Below are 18716 nucleotides of genomic sequence, written 5' to 3' on the forward strand. Positions count from 1 at the left end.
TGTAGGTAGGCTCAAACTACTTTCATATTTGGTTTTGTTCATGTGCTTGTCCTGTTTCAAATCAGTCTCTAAAGTGAAAAATGTCTTCAGGATGTTGATACAGTATTACAAAGCAAATACTAAGCAAAAAAGGAGATGGCAGCATGCCACATTTTGGAAGTGCTAAGCATAAAATACTTCATTCCAGATAAAATTCAGAAAAATCCAATGGGTTATTTCCTAACCTTATGAGAGTCTTGCAAGAAAAAAAAAAATCTTAGTTCAGTAACAGCATTGTTATGTATATTTGATTCCATTTTTCTGGTGCAGACTTTATTTCATGTTTTCTGACACATGCAAGGTGAGGTTTAGGACATTCTACAGGACAGTTTCAGGCTCTCTCCAGTTCAGTGTTTCTCTTTGGAAGTTTAAAAAAACAAAACCACTAAAAAACCCACATGCAAACAAACAAAAAAAACCCTTTTTTTCTCCTCCCTTTGCAGCAGCACAGCTTCTCTTTGCTGCTAATTGTGTGTCTAGGCAGTGGCACGGTGGGACAGGAACAGTAGCTCTCATATCCAGTCAAAAACAATGATCGGGAAGGGTTGGGTAGAAGCAGTAAATAGAAAAAATGGCAAACAGAGAGAACAAGGTACTCACACGCTTTAGTATCGTGTACTTCCTCACAGCAACATGACATTTCCTTTTGTAACTGCCTTGTCATGGTAAGTCAGCTCAGTGTAGTAAAAGGACAGTTCTTGCAATAATGGTTCAAAATACTGTAGTTTCATATACGGTAACACCACCTGAACAGTATCATATTCCGTAACTGTAAGATCTAAGCTGCTCCCAAAGGCTGTGCTTTTAGCTTCAGGTAATGGGATACAAACACTTCTGTTTCTGTTTCCCAACATCTGTGCAAGTCTTGCAGAAAACCATCTGCTTAAACATCTTTTCTTCTCAGGCAATTCAGTAAACAATGCCAAGAGCTTAGTAGCATTATGGGCTCACTGCTGTCAGACTTGTCATGTCTTCTCTGGCAACAGATGACTTTGCTTCTAATTCCCCTTTAAGCCAAAAGAAATGTTAAGGTGCCTGACAACTCCAGCTGAACTCATGCAAATCAAATACGTATTACACGGGGAGTTTGTGGAGGTGTTTTTCATGATAACTAATCTAGATGTGTGATTTACCAGCACAATGCCTGGTGTCACAGATTTGGACATGCAGGGCTGGAGTGGGGTGGTAAAAGCAGCTAATTCATGTGCCTGCACTCGGGCAGGATCAGTATGCTTACCGGTTGCCTGGGGAGGCACCTGGTTAACCTGGTAAAACAAACACTCCCTAGCAGAAAGCAGGAATGAGAATGAAGTTACAGATTTGTGTGGCAGCTCAGCAATGAGAGCACAGGAACTGACAGTCAAGTGAATTCCTTTCACCAGTCCCTTTGCCCCAGTTGGCTGGCTCTGGTGCTCACAGAATTACTTGCTCTACAGAAACAGTGTTAGCATGGTGGATGCTACAAGAGATGTCCTCTACTGCCTCACTAGGACCAGTATGCAAATAAACAGTGCATTTGAGGGAGCTTGGCCATTTTAAACTGTATTGTGTCAAAACCCAGCAAATTTAACCAATTCTCAGGGAGCCTACATAAACCTATGTCTCCAAACAAGAAAAACTGAGCAAGCCAATACAAGACTGGTTTATGGATCATTCATATGCCCTAAAATGAACCTTCACCGTCCTATGAAACAGCTCCCTTTCATCAAGTGTGTAGGTGTAGCAGGTTCTTTGTGGCTCGTTGCTACAACTGTCATTGACGGAATAAATAAACTTTCTCAGAATTTTAAATGGTCCCAGTTAAGACCCCAGGACATGAGATGTCCTGAATTTTCAAGACCCATTTGGGCTGGGTGTGAGTTTCAGGGCACATCTCTCTGCCTCACCAGCAGCCCAGCTCCAAATACTCTTGATTTTAAGAGGTACTAAGATTAGCTTTTCTTGTTCAGGCACTTACTGCCTATAGAGCATGTACAGATTCATAAGAGACATGGGATAATCAACGCAGGCAAAATAATTGTCATATACACTTTAATACATCTGACACGCAGTCCTTTAAGGAGGCCCATCACTAAGCAGCCTACATTTAAATAACTAGGGAAGGAAGGTTAGGAATTCAGACAATCTGAGGTCAATCTAAGCTGTGCCCTTCACACTTGTTGCCTGGTTCCTTCCCATTCCACTGATTGCGTTTTATAATTAACACACATGAAACAGAAGAGAGAGCTTTTGCCAAAGGAGCTGAGATCTCGCTAGCAAAGGAGTGACAGACACCTGCACTCCTCTATTTTTCAACCACAGATTTTGCTGTACTAATGGACACAGGGATCAATATGGATTCAGGTCATCCCGGCCCTGATGCTGATGGCACAGTCTGAGTTTGGGTCAGAATCTCTCTCCACCCCTTTAACTCTGTGTGTAGAGCATGATGCAGGAAAACAGTAAGATCTGCCTACAATTTTACAGCTAGTCAGGAATAAAACCTGGATGGGGTAGAGACCTTTCCGTTCCCAATCCTAACCTCAATTTATCAAGGCCAGTTTGCAACCTGCTGCCAAAAGCAACCACCTCAGTGAAAGGGCGCTTCAGGATCAGAATCGGCTTTTCCCTTACAGTTCTTCTCAGTGGAATGAAAGATGTCTCTTACCTGTTTGGTGGCATAATACCTTTCTGCTTTAATGATCATATCTACAATGAGGGCATGATTGCTCCTTGATGCCACAGCTAGTGCAGTTTTTCCATGCTGGAAGCAGAGATAGTCAGTCAGAACATTATCTCATACATATGAGGATAAGTATATCATAGAAGGAACACAGGAGCTTCATTTACAGATCCCCATCCTTTTCTTCAACAAAATATATTACTATAATTTTATGGCTTCAGGGCAGCTACAATCAAAGTCCTATGCTTTGTACGCACTGTATCCCCTCAGCCCAGAGGTGGCTAATTTTTTCCCCGCACTGAACTCCCCCTAAAGAATTTCTGGTGAGGTACCGCTGCTTTCAGAAACCTCCTGCACTCAAACTGCTGCACATTTCATAACAGCTTGCACTCTGCAGTCACCGCTTCCAAGTTCATGCAAGCCCAGGAATCCACAGGCTGAAAACTACCCTAAATACAGCACATTTCCATGTTATGGTTAAACTGCCATTTCAGATGGATAGGCTGGCAAAGTTAGAAACCTCCAAACTCAAGGGCACACCTGTGTCTTGTTTTGGTTAAGAGATGCTGACTCACAAAATGAAAAGAGGGTGTGGGAATGACTTTCTCATGACAACTGAAGTGAGCACAACTGAAGGTGATGTTTCACAGGTACTACAGGCAGTCAAAGGAATTACAAGCCACTGCTTTAATTCCAGCTACAGAAGACTGCTCAGTCTATCTGAACCCCTCTCTGTTATCAGCACTTCAATGTAAGGGCATCTCAGTGGCTCCACAGGGTTCTCTGCAATTGTCCAGTTCTCTCTGCAATTGTCTATTTTCAGCAGATTTGCACTGAGTGGATCTGCCTCAGATTTAAATACTCGGGGTATTCTCCACATATCAAGTGCTCAGCATTCTAGAAAATTAGACCTAAAAGAAGCCAACCCCTTAATTAGAAGATTCAGTCATTAAATTATAAGGCATTTCAACTCTCCAGCTATTATAAAGTTATATATATATAATACATAACCTTTAGACTTCTAGCTCCTGGCTCTGCTCAATATCATTCTAATTAGCCAGGTTTTAGAAAAGCATCACATTGGACGCCAAGGAATTTACATTTCATAAAATCTTTATAGCATAGACATACTTTATATGTGAGGAGTCCAGAGACCACAAGAGCTCCTTGGGTCCCACCTCTGGAAAAGTGCCCTGCATTTTGCAGGGAGGTGGAGGGGGTGGAAAAGGGGGGTGTTTCTGGCCTCCTGTGCTAGTGCAGACGCCACTGGCGTCCTGCCTGCACACGTAGCACAGCAGTCTTGTACACAGGGAGCACTCACTGCACTATCAATCACAACCAATGACAATTATATTTGCAGATGGGAGGAAGGAAGAGCTCCCAAGAGAGCATTTCCTGAGCTGTAACAACTTGCAACTCATGCAGATGCATGACATGCTCTGGAGGCTAAGGACTCTTGCTGCTGGGGCACTGAGGCCAGGAAAACGTTCTGCAATGGAAGCAGGGTCCCCTTTTTCCTGCCGGCTATTCAGTAAGGTCAGGAACATTTTGGACATCACAGCACCAATTCTGTTCAAAAAGGGCTGTGCTTGTGAACGTTCCCAGCAGTGGCATGGCCTTAGGGGTCATCCAGCAAACAGGCAAGGGAAAAGCTGCTCCAAGAAATAAAACCAATGCAGAAAGGTGACAGAACTTGTGCTGGCTCAAAGCTATATTCTTATGCCCTGAACTCTGTCAGCACTGCTGTAATACTAGGGCACTATCCAGTATCCCAAAGGCTCGCAAGTGCTTAAGGTCAAAACAGGCAATTTTCTGTGCCTGCTCTTGGAATACAAATAGGTAGAGAAAATTTTCCAATGGTTAAGGCGCTGTCTAAAGTGGACAAAATTTCATTCTGGGTTAGCCCATATGAGAACTGCAGTTCTCCAGCTAGTACGCATGACTCTGAATGGGAAGGCTTAACTGCAATGCAGCATCTTACCTCAGCCTCCCAAAACACATTAACTGTGTCACCCACACTCAGAGCCCCAACCCTCATGTCAAGGCTAGGGAAAAAAGAGATGGTGCTAGTCCATAAAGCTTTACTCCTCATCAGGACAGTTTTGTGCATGAAAATTACTTTTTTTAAATTACTGAAGATCTAGATTTTGCTCATGATAAACGTCAAATCTGTCAATTCAGTCATACAGAAAGCCAGTATAGTGGTAACAGTATAAAAAGCAGGAGCTCAATCTTGCAGTAATTTAGCAAAATTTGTAAAAACTGGATTTGGTACTCTGTCCTTTCAAAAGCACTTCCCCAGAGACTCTGCTTTGGTACTTCTTCCAGTCACTGCCATTCTTGCCTCAGTCTTTCCAGGCTGAACATCAGAAACAGGGTCTAAGCACCCACCTGAACGGATCTGGGACAGCTTCTCAGAGAATGACACCATCATTTCCAGATGGCCCAGAGTGCTAAAGGGCAAACTCACCATCGCTGCAATTGGTGAAGCTGGCAGTACCTGTGCCTCTCCTAGCAATGAACCTGGCTGTGGGTGCACAGTTACAACAGCCACAGGCCATTTTCCACTCCATAAGCCTAGTCCTTTTTTCCATCAGAAGTCTCTGGCAGCAGGGTTTACCCTTCAAACTACGGAGCTTTGAAGTTTTACAGCTCTTCACTAAAACAGTTTCAGATCTCTGCAAGCTGCAGCTATGGCAACATTAAAAGGAGACTTCCTAGGAAACTAGGACTTTCCTAGACACCTAAGAAAGACAACTGGCAACAAGTGCTCCCTGAATCTCTGGCAAGAAGGTTATAAAACGGAAAATAAAATCACATAATCCTTGCATATATGAGGAATGCAATCTACCTTATCCACAGTCTTGAGATTGCAGCCTGTCTTCAGCAACACTTCGACCAGCTCCACATTGCCAAGATCAGCTGCCAGATGTAGAGGAGTTTCCTGCCTCTGGAATTAGTGACACCAAATAAATACAATAAGCCAAACTCCCTCTTAGAAGCAGAGTTCTCACAATCTGAATCTAAAGAAGATTCACAAGAGACAGCCTTGTCAAGAAAATGCTGAACAGAATGAAATCATTTAACTTTTGAGTAATCTACCTGCCAGTTTTGTTTCAGGCAGACAGCATCTGGGATCTCCCCAGGAAAATCAGGCAGGAGTTCCAGCTGGCTCAGGAAGAAGTTGCTGTCGTGTCCCGCTGATGTACTGTAACCTAACAAGCTCTCTCTTCCCTCTTAAAACAAGGTGTTTTGGACAGAGTGCCAACCCCCACCCATACTATCCTCTTGAGTAACCTTTTCCCTGCTAAAACTCATGCAAAGACAACTGGACATCCATAATTTTCAACAGTACATTGTGCCACATCCACAACAGGGTTTGCTAGTCAGCCCAGCCAGCTACAGTGATACGTAGAAGTCTACTTACTCCATTAATGGGTTCAGTGAACCTTAAATCACACACATACACCAAAAAAAAAAGGGGGGGGGGGGGGGGGGGCAGGGGGGGAAGCATTAAACAAACCATTGACAAGAAGTACAGCTAAAGGGGCAAGCTTCAAGTCTAATCTTTGGGTCTGAAACAAGGATTGTGTAGTCTCTCCACAGCTGCACGTACCCAAATAAAACCTATTTATTTATTTAGCCTTCCACAGAATATTAACATAAGAAATTCCAGACCTCTATGGGAATAATAGAGCAGCAAAAAAGATATGTTGTCCTTTGTGGAAGACCTGCATATCTGGACATGTCCATTAGCATGTTTCATGTGACACAGCATCCTCTTAAGTTGAAGGTTTTGTGCCTGTGCTTCTCTGATGTTGCAAGTTTACATTTTGTAGGTCTGGTTAGAGAACTTTTTTGGCTTTTAGATCTTAAAGGGTGCAGTCAAACACCAAGAGCTTAAACACCAAGAAACACAAGCCTCAGGGTTCCACTTTAGAGTCTCTCATCAGTTCTTTTGGGACACACTATGATCACATGACCTCACAAATTTCACCCAATAATACATCCTACTTCCTTTTCTGTGGTAATTTAGAGATCTCTATGTAGCTACTGTATGTAACCACAGACATGCTAGAGACAAAGCATGAAACACTGCTAAAAGATGTGTTCAAGAAGTTTACAAAATTATTTTATGTGACAGAATCATACTTGACTCCAGCCACAAATGACAGCCTCTGCCTCAAACAAAAATGTATATAAATTAATCTTTATCAATAAAATGATCAACGGGAAGGGGTGAACTACAGATTTCTCAAAGACTAGTCCTTGTTACTATTGTGGGGAGCATTGCCACCTGTCATGTGGGAGGCCAGGGTGCATTTTCCCAGCAGGGAGTCACAGTGCCCAATGTGGGACTCGACACACCTGGTGGGACAGTCTTTCCACAGCTGAGATGTAGGGTCAATGCAGAGGGGGAAGAGAGATTCTCTCTGAAGCTCCACAGTTGGCAGGCTGGTCTATACATGATGCTTCACCATTATGGCCAAGGTGCCAGTGTACAATATCCACAAGCTCTGTACAAATTTCTGCCACACAGACCATGAGCACTGAATGTCACCCAGATCGCTGAAGGCCTGGTTGTTGGCCAGGTTGCTGTAGACCACCTCCACCACCATTAACTCCCTCAGATACTGGATACCTTCTTCTGTGATAGTCTACTCGCCTTGCTAGTTTACAGTATCTTCTCTGAGGAGATACCTTGCCTTCACACTCAATAAGAGCAACCTCCAGAGGCTTGCGGTTGGCTGCCTCTCTTCCAGTCTCTTTGTCAATCCATAGTCGCCCAGAGATGGGCCCCCGCTGCTGGGCTTCCCTACTTTCCCAGCACTGGAGCAACCAGGTAGCAATGTGCTCACCTTGCTGATGGAACTTGCTGCCTATCTTGTAGATTGTTCAGGGATGGGGACCAGGTAGTTTCCACCTCTCTTGCCATTTCTGTCTTTTCCCTCTCCTGTCCTACTGCAGGTCAGGCTGCCTCTTCTGACTCTTCCCTCTTCCAACCCTCAGCAGGAGCTGCTGATTCTCTTACTAACCAAGCTGACATCTGCTTCCACCATACTATTATATTTGAGAGTTAAGTTTCTAGTTAAGTCACTGCTTGTGCCCCCAGATTGAGTGACCTTTTCAGGGTCCATATGGGTGGCTTCAGAGCAGGAGACGTTCTCAGCATCCCCCTGTGTGCTCCTTAATCAGGAGACCCTCTTTCTCTTTTGAGGGCACTGTATGGCAGCTCAGTAGCACAGGCCAGGCCTCAACACAGCATTAGAATTCACTGTGTTCCATCAGGGCAGGCAAGGCTCCCCTCCTTCAAATGGTGTATCAATTACCTGGGACTACATGCCTGTTCAGGCATGAAATCCCAAACTATTGGAGGCAATAACAGCCCCAGGCACCCACCCAGCTCCTCCCACACAAGGACTGACAGCCTGCGGGCACATTCCTTTGTGACATTCCCAATTAATTGTTTAACCTTATGAACAATAATCAAAATCAGGCTCACAGCACACACTAGTATGAACAGTCTGATTACACAAGTATATTCAAGGAACTGAGTAACCATTAGAAGACGGTAGGAGACACCTATCCTGGAGAAGAAGGGATAGGTACCATTCATTCCTCTCTCCACAAAGCATCTCTCCAAGGAGAAAAGGGAGAAGGTGTAATTGCTGATTTTCTCCATGAGATGGTTCTCTGAGTACCTGGATAGCAGCAGTATAGGGCCCAAAAGTACCAGATTATGCTCAAGGCCAGTGCTTCTATCATGGCTCTCGTGGGCAAAGCAAAACAAAGTGATACAAAACACAGCAAAAGCTTAAAATGGTCATTAACAATTATAGGAGGTTTTGTACAGCAAGAAAGGGATCAAGGATGCTAGCACCAAAGTAAATACATCAGCACACATCATATGGCCTTCCACAAAGGAGGGTATTCCACTACCTGAGGGGATTAGCAGTGGTGGAGGCTGGTCTACAGCGAACTGGCCAACAACCAATCAGGCCTCCAAAGACCACTGGCACCAAGCAGAGGCCAAACAACCCTGGTAAAAGTAGGGAAAACAGTTGCCAGTGTCTCGGGTGGGCTCAAACCACCAACCTTTCAGTTAACAGACTGAATGCACTAACCAATTGTGCCACAGAGACCTGTGACTTAATCATTCAGAGTGAGGTGTTGTGTGGAGCATCACTTCGGACAGTTCTGGTCATCTGCTTATTTGTGTCCCCTCCCAGCTCCCTGCACACCCCCAGTCTATTCACTAGGGCGGGGGGCAGAAGATGGAACAGAAAAGGCCTTGGTGCTGTACAAGCACCATTCAGCAACAGCTAAAACTCTCATGCCTTACCAGCGCTGTTTCGGTCACAAATCTAAAACACAGCACCCTATGGCTCGCTATGAAAAAATTAACTCCATCCCAGCCAAGTGACACTGTGCACTGAGTTTCTCCGAGATCAATACCGTTGAGGGACTTCTGCCATTTATTACGCATGAAATGTAACATTCAAACAATAAATGAATCCAAATATTTTCTGAGTATATAGCACTTTGCTGTTCTTATCTTGCACAAACAATACTAGCACATCCTGTACCAGTGACAAAAGCAGATGCATACACGCAGAAAGATAAGGAGCAAACTGCCTCTTCCTTCATATTTTTTTGTACCCTGAGCTCATAAGGAAAAAAAAAAAATATTTCAAGCAAAATCCACATAATCTCCTCTTTACCAGCAAATTTATGTTAATTCCCAGTGTTTCTTACGTGATTTAAGGAGTTTATATCATGATTGGCATCCAAGAGGCTTTTTACTACTGGTAGATGATTATTGATGACTGCTAAATGAAGAGGGGAATTCTTCTGCTGTGGAGAGAAAATAATAAGCTATTATACTTGGGTACATTATTAGAAGTTCACTCAAACAAGAAAGAGGTTCTTGTTAAAATCTGCCCCTTGCAAAGGCAATATGCTGTAGCAGAGGTTCAAGACCACAAAAAACACACCTTGAGGTGCTGAGTTATGTCAGAGATGGTAGCCTGCTCCTGCAACACCTACAGCAGGAGGTAAACAAACACAGCTGAGAAACCTGGAAATGTTGAACGCACAGGGTGTGTATCAGTGTGTCACCACTTAGGAACACAGCAAGGCATTCCTCTTACGTGTTCATACCTGGCATGTGCTGCTATGCTTCACCAACAATAGAGAGCTTAGGGTAATGTCTCTGTTCCCTCAGAAAATTGTGTTTGTACTTAGTTGAATAGGCTGGAGACAGATTAATTCTGTGTTGGGTAAACAGATATCAAAGTCTACTTTCCAGGAAGAAACACTTGTCATATATTGCTGCTGGAAATATTCTTCATACTAAACTGACTTGCTGTCATATTTATAAAAAGCAAATTACAGCTAGAAAGAAATTAAGGTTTTTTTATTTGAGTAATTATTTATTAAAATAACCAGGGCACAGATCTAACATCAGTCACAATCCAACCATTAGATTGGCAAGATCACTTTGTGTGTTGAACCTGTGACTCATCAGTTTCTTGTTAAATACAGCTAAAGAGTAATTCCATACCAGTGCCATTCACGGGTGTCAGACACCAGTTCATTAGTTTCTTTATAAACCACAGCCATTTCTTCAGGGCTACAGAAAAATAAAGTAAGCTCCTATGCAACGCTGCACTGGAAATGTTTCCAAAATGTAAGTTACAATTCTATGAGTTGCTTCTGCTACAGAAAGCCAATGAGAACAAGCAGCACAACAACTGCCTGATCTTTAAAACAAAAACATTACACAACAGGCCAGTGATTATGGCAGATAAGTCACGAAGCCCAGATTCTATTTTTGTCCTGTATTGTAGAAGTGGAAAATAATTTCCTATTCACAGAAAATCTCAGATGTAACAAAAACTGTAATATCTAAATTGAGACAAGATTTGAATATTAGGCATACATCTTTCTTTTTAAACCCCGAAGAATGGTGACATGCAGATTTTGAAGGCATATGCTTTGAGTGCAGAGGGTGAAAGCACTGAAGTGTTGATTTACCTTTTATTTACCTTTATTCAAAGTCAGTTACAAGCATTAACACTTTGCCCACAGCACACAGGGAGACCTGAATTATTGCTGCTTAGTTCAAGCAGCGTACTTTGCTCATCTGCTCTTAATGCCGGGTCCCTGGCTTAGCCTGGCCACCTCTACACTGCAGTGTACCAATCTGCCCAGGCATTCACTGGGTTTGTGCAACAGGACCTTGTCTTTGTTGGTCCATACATATTGCTAACCACCATCCATAAACCACATAATAACATGGATAGCAAAAAAAATAAAGGAACTAGTTAATCTCATTCAGCTGTCTGAATTCCCAAGGAAGGCAATAAAAGACAGGACAGGCTGAACAACAGCAGTTGTGATATACACTCACCTCAGGTTTAGGAACCAGGTCAATATTCTTATCAATAAGAAAAGTAACCAAGGATAGATGTCCATTCTGAACTGCAATCTGCAAAGCACTGCTATGGTCCTGAAAGAAATGGTATAGGCAGCAAAAACTTACATTTTTGTTGCTGGAAAAACAGTACTAAAGAGAGCTGTCAATATAAGATAATCTTTTGTTCAAATTTGTGTTATTATCCCCTCCCCCCAAAAAAAACTCCCTTTGATAAGATGTTATAAAATGAAGTGGATGAGCAGTTAGCATGATATGTTTTTGTAAATACTGAAAGAACTTCCCATTTTTACTACATCACATCAAATGTGCTAAAACACCAGTATTTTATAGTCATTTTCAATCTCTTTTAAGAAAGAGATACATCAGCATTGTCAGCTATCCTGCACCATGGACAACAACAATGCCAACATGTCTCCTAGTCTGTTAGTTCAGTTTGACCTTTAACAAGTACAGTCACATTAACAAACTTCCAAAAATAAATCAATAAAAAATTTTCACTCAATAATTCTGGTAAAACAAACAAGCTCTCAGTCTGCTGGAATCATAAACTTCTCACAGCAGGCAAGCCAAGGCCATTCAACAGATGTGAGCTGGACTGGAGTCCAGAAATCAGATGTGGAGAACAGGTTTGTCACCAGTTCAGTCATATGCATGCCAAAAAACGATGATTCTTCAATTACCCTACCTGGTTACATTTCCTAGTCATATGTTTTACCATTGGACATACAGCAAATAAAACAGTTCCACCACAGTACTCTGTCAAATAAATCTATGCTATATTTCTTCCACATCAGTTTTACTGTTAGCACTCTCTACACTCCAAATTCTGTGGGTTTTTTTACCATTTCTTAAAAATAAGCAGAGCAAATATACTGTTAGTACACACAGAAAAGAGAAGATAAGGTCCTTCCCAGAACCCAGGATGTCCCAGTACCTGTGTGCTGGAGGGATACTATGTACGTACTTGAGTTAAAACATTGATGTCACTCCCTGCTTCAAGTAAGAGTTCAGCACATTTTTCGTGACCTCCTTCAACAGACAAGTAAAATGGGGTTTCTCCGTTCTAGACCAACAGAGAGAGAATGTCTGTTCCAATTTAAGCCATGTGACTACAAGGCTGTGACACAAAACAGGTTAGCTCAATCAGGCTTGTCCAGCTAATAGAAAAAGGGAGATGGTCACAAGAGAACAGAACCTGAATGCTCCTAAATTAACAGTTAAATGAAATGGCAACTCACCAACACTTAAGTGACAGATGACATTGGACAGATGTATGGTCACAACCGTATGTTGTGGACAGATGTACGGTAAGGTTTACAATACTGATAACTATTTCATAAATATTAATTGCACTGTTTTCAAAGAAGATTGCTAGCAACAGGAACAGAAACAAAGACAGTGGCTATCAACTGCTGATCTTCAACACCGGGCAACACTACTAGCATGCTAGCACATACTCTAAGTACCAATTTCTGTCAGTCTCATGCCATGGATTTCTGACAAATTCCCAACTTCAGTGCTAGTTATAAGGAGCACTTTTAGCAGAAATAATTCTGTTGCATATTTATTTCAAATATTCTCACTCCAAAAAAGCCTCCATGTCTCCACAGCAAGACTCTAAAATAAGTTGCTTCAACTGCACAATGATCTAATCCCTGCTTATCAACTCCTAAAATACACAAAGGATTACTGAAAAATAGTGTTTCAGCATTCACAGAAGCATCAATAAATCCTGATTTTTTCTTTGCTTAAACTCCTGCCACCATTATTCTGGTAAACTTAATATATTTTAGTGCTTTGCTCATACTGGGGAAAGAGAAACCTGTTTATCCACAGACCAGAACATCTCCAGCTGGACAGGAAGGTCATGCCATTAGCCATGGCAAGGCAGGGGCACAAGCAGTATGACCTTTGTGTGCAGAAGCAACACTGTTAGACAGGGCTTGGAAACATGAGAACTTCACATTTCAGAGGGGCTTGTGTGCCTCAAGGCTCACATTGCTGTAAATAACAGACAAGTTGGATAAGAGAGAACCCCTCGACCCATAAATCTGCTGCAGATTAAGGAAGAGGAGGGCCTTGGGTAGGAGTGGGTGTCCCTTACTCATTTCGCCCACTGAGCCAGCAGAACAGACCATCAACCACACAGCAGGTTCCTGCAGTGAGCGTGCCAGCCCACAATACAGTTAATTAACTTGCCCAGTTCATTCCAGCTGCCCCACAGAAAAGGCAAAAGATACAAGGACTCTTTGCAGAGCAGGAAAGCTGAGTTGAGTAGTTAGGGTGCATTTCCCTTCTCCACCCCTACCTTAAGGCTTAAAATTAAGCTCATGAGTGCATCAACGTATGGATACAACCTTCACAGCTAATATGCAATTTACAAATATGCTGGCTGAGCTCCACCAACACCAACCCAGGAAAGGAAAAGTGGGTAGGCAGTGTCTGCAGTCAATTGAGATTAGATGAACAAGGTACAAATCTGACACCTCTTTACTGAGGTGTCTGCGATGGTATGTGCTGGGTATGCATGTTGAACTGGCTCAGTGCATAGCCTGAAAAGCACCAGAGATGGTAAAAGGAATGGAATCACGTGGCCAGAAATGCTGGAGGACAGGGAGCAAGGTGGAGCCTAGGCCCTCCTCTGTTTTCTTCTACTGGTAGTTATGCAAGGGCATTCGAGATGGAGGGGAGGCCATTGTGTGAGGAGTAGAGGACAGAGAAAGAGACACTGAAGGAGTTAATGCAGCTGAATTTATTGAAGAAGGGACAACAAAACAGGATGCAAAGGTACTAGAAAAGCAGCAGAACCAATGAAGTCTACTCAGTGCAACATTTATTCCTTTAAAATGTTATCTTTTAGTTCATTTTTAAAATTTCTAACTTTATCTCTTTCAGTAATTTCTGTGTCCTTACCTGATTGAGCTCATTTATTTCCTTCCACTGTTCAAGCAGAATTTCTACAACTTTGCTGTGACCATTTTTGGCTGCTAGATGCAATGCTGTGTTCCCCTCCTTGAAATTAAAATGTCAAATAAGATATTTTAAAATCCAGAATGAAGTCAAAACCAACATAAAGCCTTTGGTCTTTTACATACATCTCCCTCTTACATAGAAGGAGAAGGAGGCAGATCCACACAGTATGTTCCAAGATTCAGACTAATCCAAAAGGGGTCTCTTCACATGTACGCAGACATGACCTTGCCAGTCTAGTTGGTTGTCTCATATTCTGAAAACTGCAGTGCATGACCAGTGAAAAGACCTAAAATTCTAACTCCTAAAGAATGAATCAGAAGAAAACTTTGGATACCGGTTCCAACACGGATGAGGGACTACCCCAAGTCCCCAGGATCACTGCCTTAAAGATTAATGGCCAAAACCTAAGTAAGTATGTAGAAACTTGCAGTGGCTTTGATGCCAACGTTACAATCTTTGACCTTCACCATCAGCACAATTTCTCATTAGCTAATTATGAAAAAAAAAACCCAACACGCCAGCAAACAAATAAAAACACAGAACAAGTTCAGAAAGAGCAGCAGGTTTTGGGCTAAAAGACTATGCTGGCACAAGAAAAAGTATAAAACTGGCTAAAAACAAACTTGAAGCTGGAAATTAGCAGAATAATCCTAACCCTCAGAGAAATGAGAGTCCAGAACAACTTTTCATTCAGAGAACTGAGAATCCTTTTTAGAAATGATGGATACAGTGTGATTGCTTTTAGTGACCCAGGAGATGAGTTTCTGTTCTGGCTTCTTACCTACTTACTCTGTAGAATCACAGCATTTGCCTCCCATCGTTGCTGTTTACACCTTCAGCCTGCTAGATCTCTCGGACAACACTATCTTTTAACCTCTGCTGATGAAGTGCTTAGTACAGCAGAGCTCTGGGTTGCACTGCAGCTTTTAAACTATTACCAGAATACCAACAAACAGCATCACTTTCTGAGTGCTTACTTATACGGTTCTATAAATGCAGTATCTGACCATTTCACAATTTTTACTGTATTTACTGTTGCAGCGCTTCAGATGCAGAGAAATACTAACTTGCTCATTCCACAAATAGTCGAGTAAGGAATAAGTAAATTTAAGGCCAGACTTTGAAAGCTATTTAGATACCTTTAAAATTCAGTGTCAAAAGCAAACTCCATCAGATTGAAGTGTTAAAGCACTTCCGAAAAATCCCCACAGGTATTTGTTTGCATCCTGAAGTATTTAAACACCTTTGAAAAATCAGTAATGTGGGACTTAACAGTAACACACAGACACAGCCAAGCAGAGTGAAAAACTGGGAAATACAAACTCCCAGTAAAGAGGCTGACACCTTAATCACCAGACTTTCCTACTTCTCCCAACAGACAGCATATGCTAGTCTTGCTTTACATGAATTATTAATGTGTATGGAAAAGTCTCCTGGCAATAAGACCAGAAGTCCCACTGTCTTCCCTCAATTACTGAAAAATCATCCTCGTATATTTGTTGGTCCAATACATATCACTATCACCACTGTGACATCTGTACAGCTTATTCTCATTACCTGGTTGTATAGTAACTACACTGAACCAAAGTAATCTTCCGTAAGCACATCTTTAGTTACACTTCTGTGGAAAATAAACCTTTACCTTATCTCTTTCAGATGTAAACAGCTTCAGAGTAATCAAATTGTTTATCATGTCAACATGGCCTTTTTCAGATGCCAGAAGAAATGGCTTTTTACCTTTCTAGAAAACAATTATGGAAAGAAACACAGTTATTGAAAGTACAAATACTTTGCTTCCAGTTACTAGATGTATGGCATGCATTTGTGTATGTGTATTGTGCATAAAAATTTGCATATTATATGACTAAGTAGATTAACAAAAAAGTAGAAACACATAAAAAGAGTAAGAATTTTTAAAAGATGCAATATTTAGTTAGTGTAAAAAAACAGATTATACATCTTGCACATCCTGAAGAAAACATTTTAAAACTGTTCAGAAATAGTAACAAGGTAGAAAATGTGCTCAAAATATTTAATTCTTAATTCTTCTCAGTATGAAAATATTTATCAAGAGAACTGTGTCATTAGAAGTCTGAGGATGCTCAGAAACAGGCAGTAAAGAAGTTGCAAGATTTATTTCCATGGCATAACAGGTTTGATCTGAATTCTGCAAGCACAGACCAGAACAGCCAGGAGGCCTGAATTTAATTCTGTACATTGTGGGGGTTTTTTTGGTGGTGGTTAAACTAACAAAAACTTTTCCAACTGTTTACAACTCAACCTCAGAAAGTTAACCTGACATAAATCTATACCACTGGTCAGACAGTGAGGCCATCTAACCAATTAGATGGCCCTACTACCTGATAGTGGACTATATTAAATGTCTAAGAAAAAAAAAGCAAGGAACTAATAGGTAATTATGAAATAACCTCAACATAAAGAAGATTGTTCTTCACCTTTTCTTTCCCAAGGCCTAAAACACAAAGGTCTGTTTTGTTAATTAACTGTTTTGTCAGCCTTGTCATGTGTAGAAAGAATTCAGAATTTTGCACCATTGGGTCAATACAGTTCAAGACTCAAAAAAAAGGATAGGTGAGCTTTGTTCTTGTGATGACAGATCCTACAAGAATAAATTTTCCTCATGTAAAGACAAAATATCCTACTTAGCTAAGCAAAGCAATATCCCAACATTGTGGGAAGGCAAAATAAAAACACAGTGAACCTGATGAGGACAAGGCCCTGGCACTGTTGAAGAGTTGGTGCCCCTCTGTAGGATGGCTGCACATAGTTTTATGTTCTATGTTGGTGAAATAAGCCCATGTTGGCCATAACTGGGAGGTTTTGGTAAAGGCAGAGAGCTGCAGGGGTGAGCTGTGGGAGGAGGTCAGAGACTGCCCTACACTGGTCACAGCCACTTCCAGCTGGTTCCACAATGGACAAAACTGACCCACCATATGTCAGCACTCAACCCATCAGAGAAGCACATGATACCTCTGTGAAAACATATTTAAGAAAGGGCCATCACTGCTACAGGGAGGATGCACAACGGGAGATATATAAGGAGACATGAGAGGATGCAGAGAGGAGACACAGGAGAAGGTACACCCACAGGGTGACTGCAGCCCATGGAAGAACCCTTGCTGGAGCAAATAAAAAGCGTAAGAAACAAAGAGCAGAAAAGAAAGGAAACCACTGTGGACTGACCCCAACCTCCTCTGCCTCCCATCGTCGCCTCACCGATAGGACTGAGCATCATGTGCTGCAAAAGCAAGGGAAGCAGAGAAGAGGTGTGTAGATTCAGTTGAGACAGGCAAAGAGGCAGGAAAGGTGTTTTCCCTAAGTGCTTGTCTGGTTGCTTGTCTTATTTGATTCTCAATACCCAAATCAATAATTAAAAGTTTATATAACTGGCAATAAACTAAAATTAATTGAAATTCCCCAAGTTAAGATCATTTTGTCCACAACAGATGCCTCATGACATTAAAGAAATAAACAGAAAGAAACATACTGTACCCCATCAGGCTTGTTCAAGTCATTCAGATGAAGATCTTGGAGAAAATAATCAACTATTTTAACACTGTTGTTCTGAGCAGCAAAGTGCAGTACGTTCATTCCTTCCTGAAAAACCATAAGCAGCTCTGTAAGAACAAGTTTGACTTTTTTCCAACATAAATATGTTTAAGAGTTCATAAAAATCTGTCATCAACAAACCTCATTCTTAGCCTTTTGATCAGCACCCGCTTTAACTAATTTTCGCATTATATCCAGATTTCCAGTCCAAGCTGCAAGATGAATCACTGTCAGGCCGTGCTTCAAATAAAATGATAAAGGCAGAAATTACCACAAATATACCTCATGGCAAATTTCTTTAAATCTTTTTGATTAATTCTGTGTATGAGTGGGTTCTGCTCTGCAAGCTCTTAGACAATCAGTATTAACACTGCAGTCTGAATGGGATTCATCTGACTTAAATTAAGGTAAATATCATGCATCAAGACCCAGCTACATGTTCAGGCTGCTCCTCCTGACAGAAGGTCTGGCATCTCCAGAGAATGACTGATCCCATTTTAAGATGGGTGGATTAAATACTACCTGGAAATGATTCCCTCTCTCCAGAAACCTTGTAGACAGTCAGTACTGGGTGCAGTGGATGACATTTCAGGTGATGATATGTAATGACTGTATTTCCATGAGTCACATAATTTTCCAGTTAGCCCTCCTTTTAAGGTTCTCTTTTCTTCTCTCCAATTCTCTAAACCCAACACACCCTGTTGTTAACTTCTTAGAGCCAAAAGGAATAAAGATAAGGAACTTGCAGCCAGTGTCTACCATCTTGGCCACAGATCTCTCTAGCTTTTCCACACTTCTTCCTCAATTTGTGTGTACCGTGGCCAGGTGCAGCATCATAAATCATGGCTCATTGTGCTAAATGCTGTGTAAACACAAGACATTCATACTCCACCATAAAAGCACCTGGTCTAAGAGATGGAGTCAGAGGAACCTAAAGGAAGCAAGAGAGATCAAAGGCAATTCCTTACCAGTTATAACCCTTTCCCAGTTTCTCCTCTGTAAATGAGGAATAAATAGCTTGACTCCCATCAA

The 18716-nt window shown here is 41.7% G+C and overlaps 1 protein-coding gene across 6 annotated transcripts in view; it reads right to left on the reverse strand.

Annotated features, from left to right (window-relative positions):
* ANKDD1B (ankyrin repeat and death domain containing 1B) overlaps positions 1–18716 on the reverse strand; it is a 32148-nt gene that overhangs the window by 3511 nt on the left and 9921 nt on the right. For 4 of the 6 annotated variants that reach the window (XM_074856004.1, XM_074856002.1, XM_074856006.1 and 1 more), the window contains 9 exons: positions 17826–17924; positions 17628–17732; positions 15757–15855; positions 14055–14153; positions 12106–12204; positions 11115–11213; positions 9458–9556; positions 5553–5651; positions 2687–2782 (listed from right to left, as the gene is read on the reverse strand). In XM_074856004.1, coding sequence (XP_074712105.1) covers positions 2687–2782; positions 5553–5651; positions 9458–9556; positions 11115–11213; positions 12106–12204; positions 14055–14153; positions 15757–15855; positions 17628–17732; positions 17826–17924 — 894 coding nt within the window. Of the gene's footprint in view, positions 1–639; positions 2783–5552; positions 5652–9457; positions 9557–11114; positions 11214–12105; positions 12205–14054; positions 14154–15756; positions 15856–17627; positions 17733–17825; positions 17925–18716 lie in introns of all 6 variants that reach the window. The other 2 variants (XR_012627071.1, XM_074856003.1) reach the window with 2 other exon arrangements.

Source organism: Strix uralensis, chromosome Z, assembly GCF_047716275.1.
Source record: "Strix uralensis isolate ZFMK-TIS-50842 chromosome Z, bStrUra1, whole genome shotgun sequence".
Classification (NCBI taxonomy): Eukaryota; Metazoa; Chordata; class Aves; order Strigiformes; family Strigidae; genus Strix; species Strix uralensis.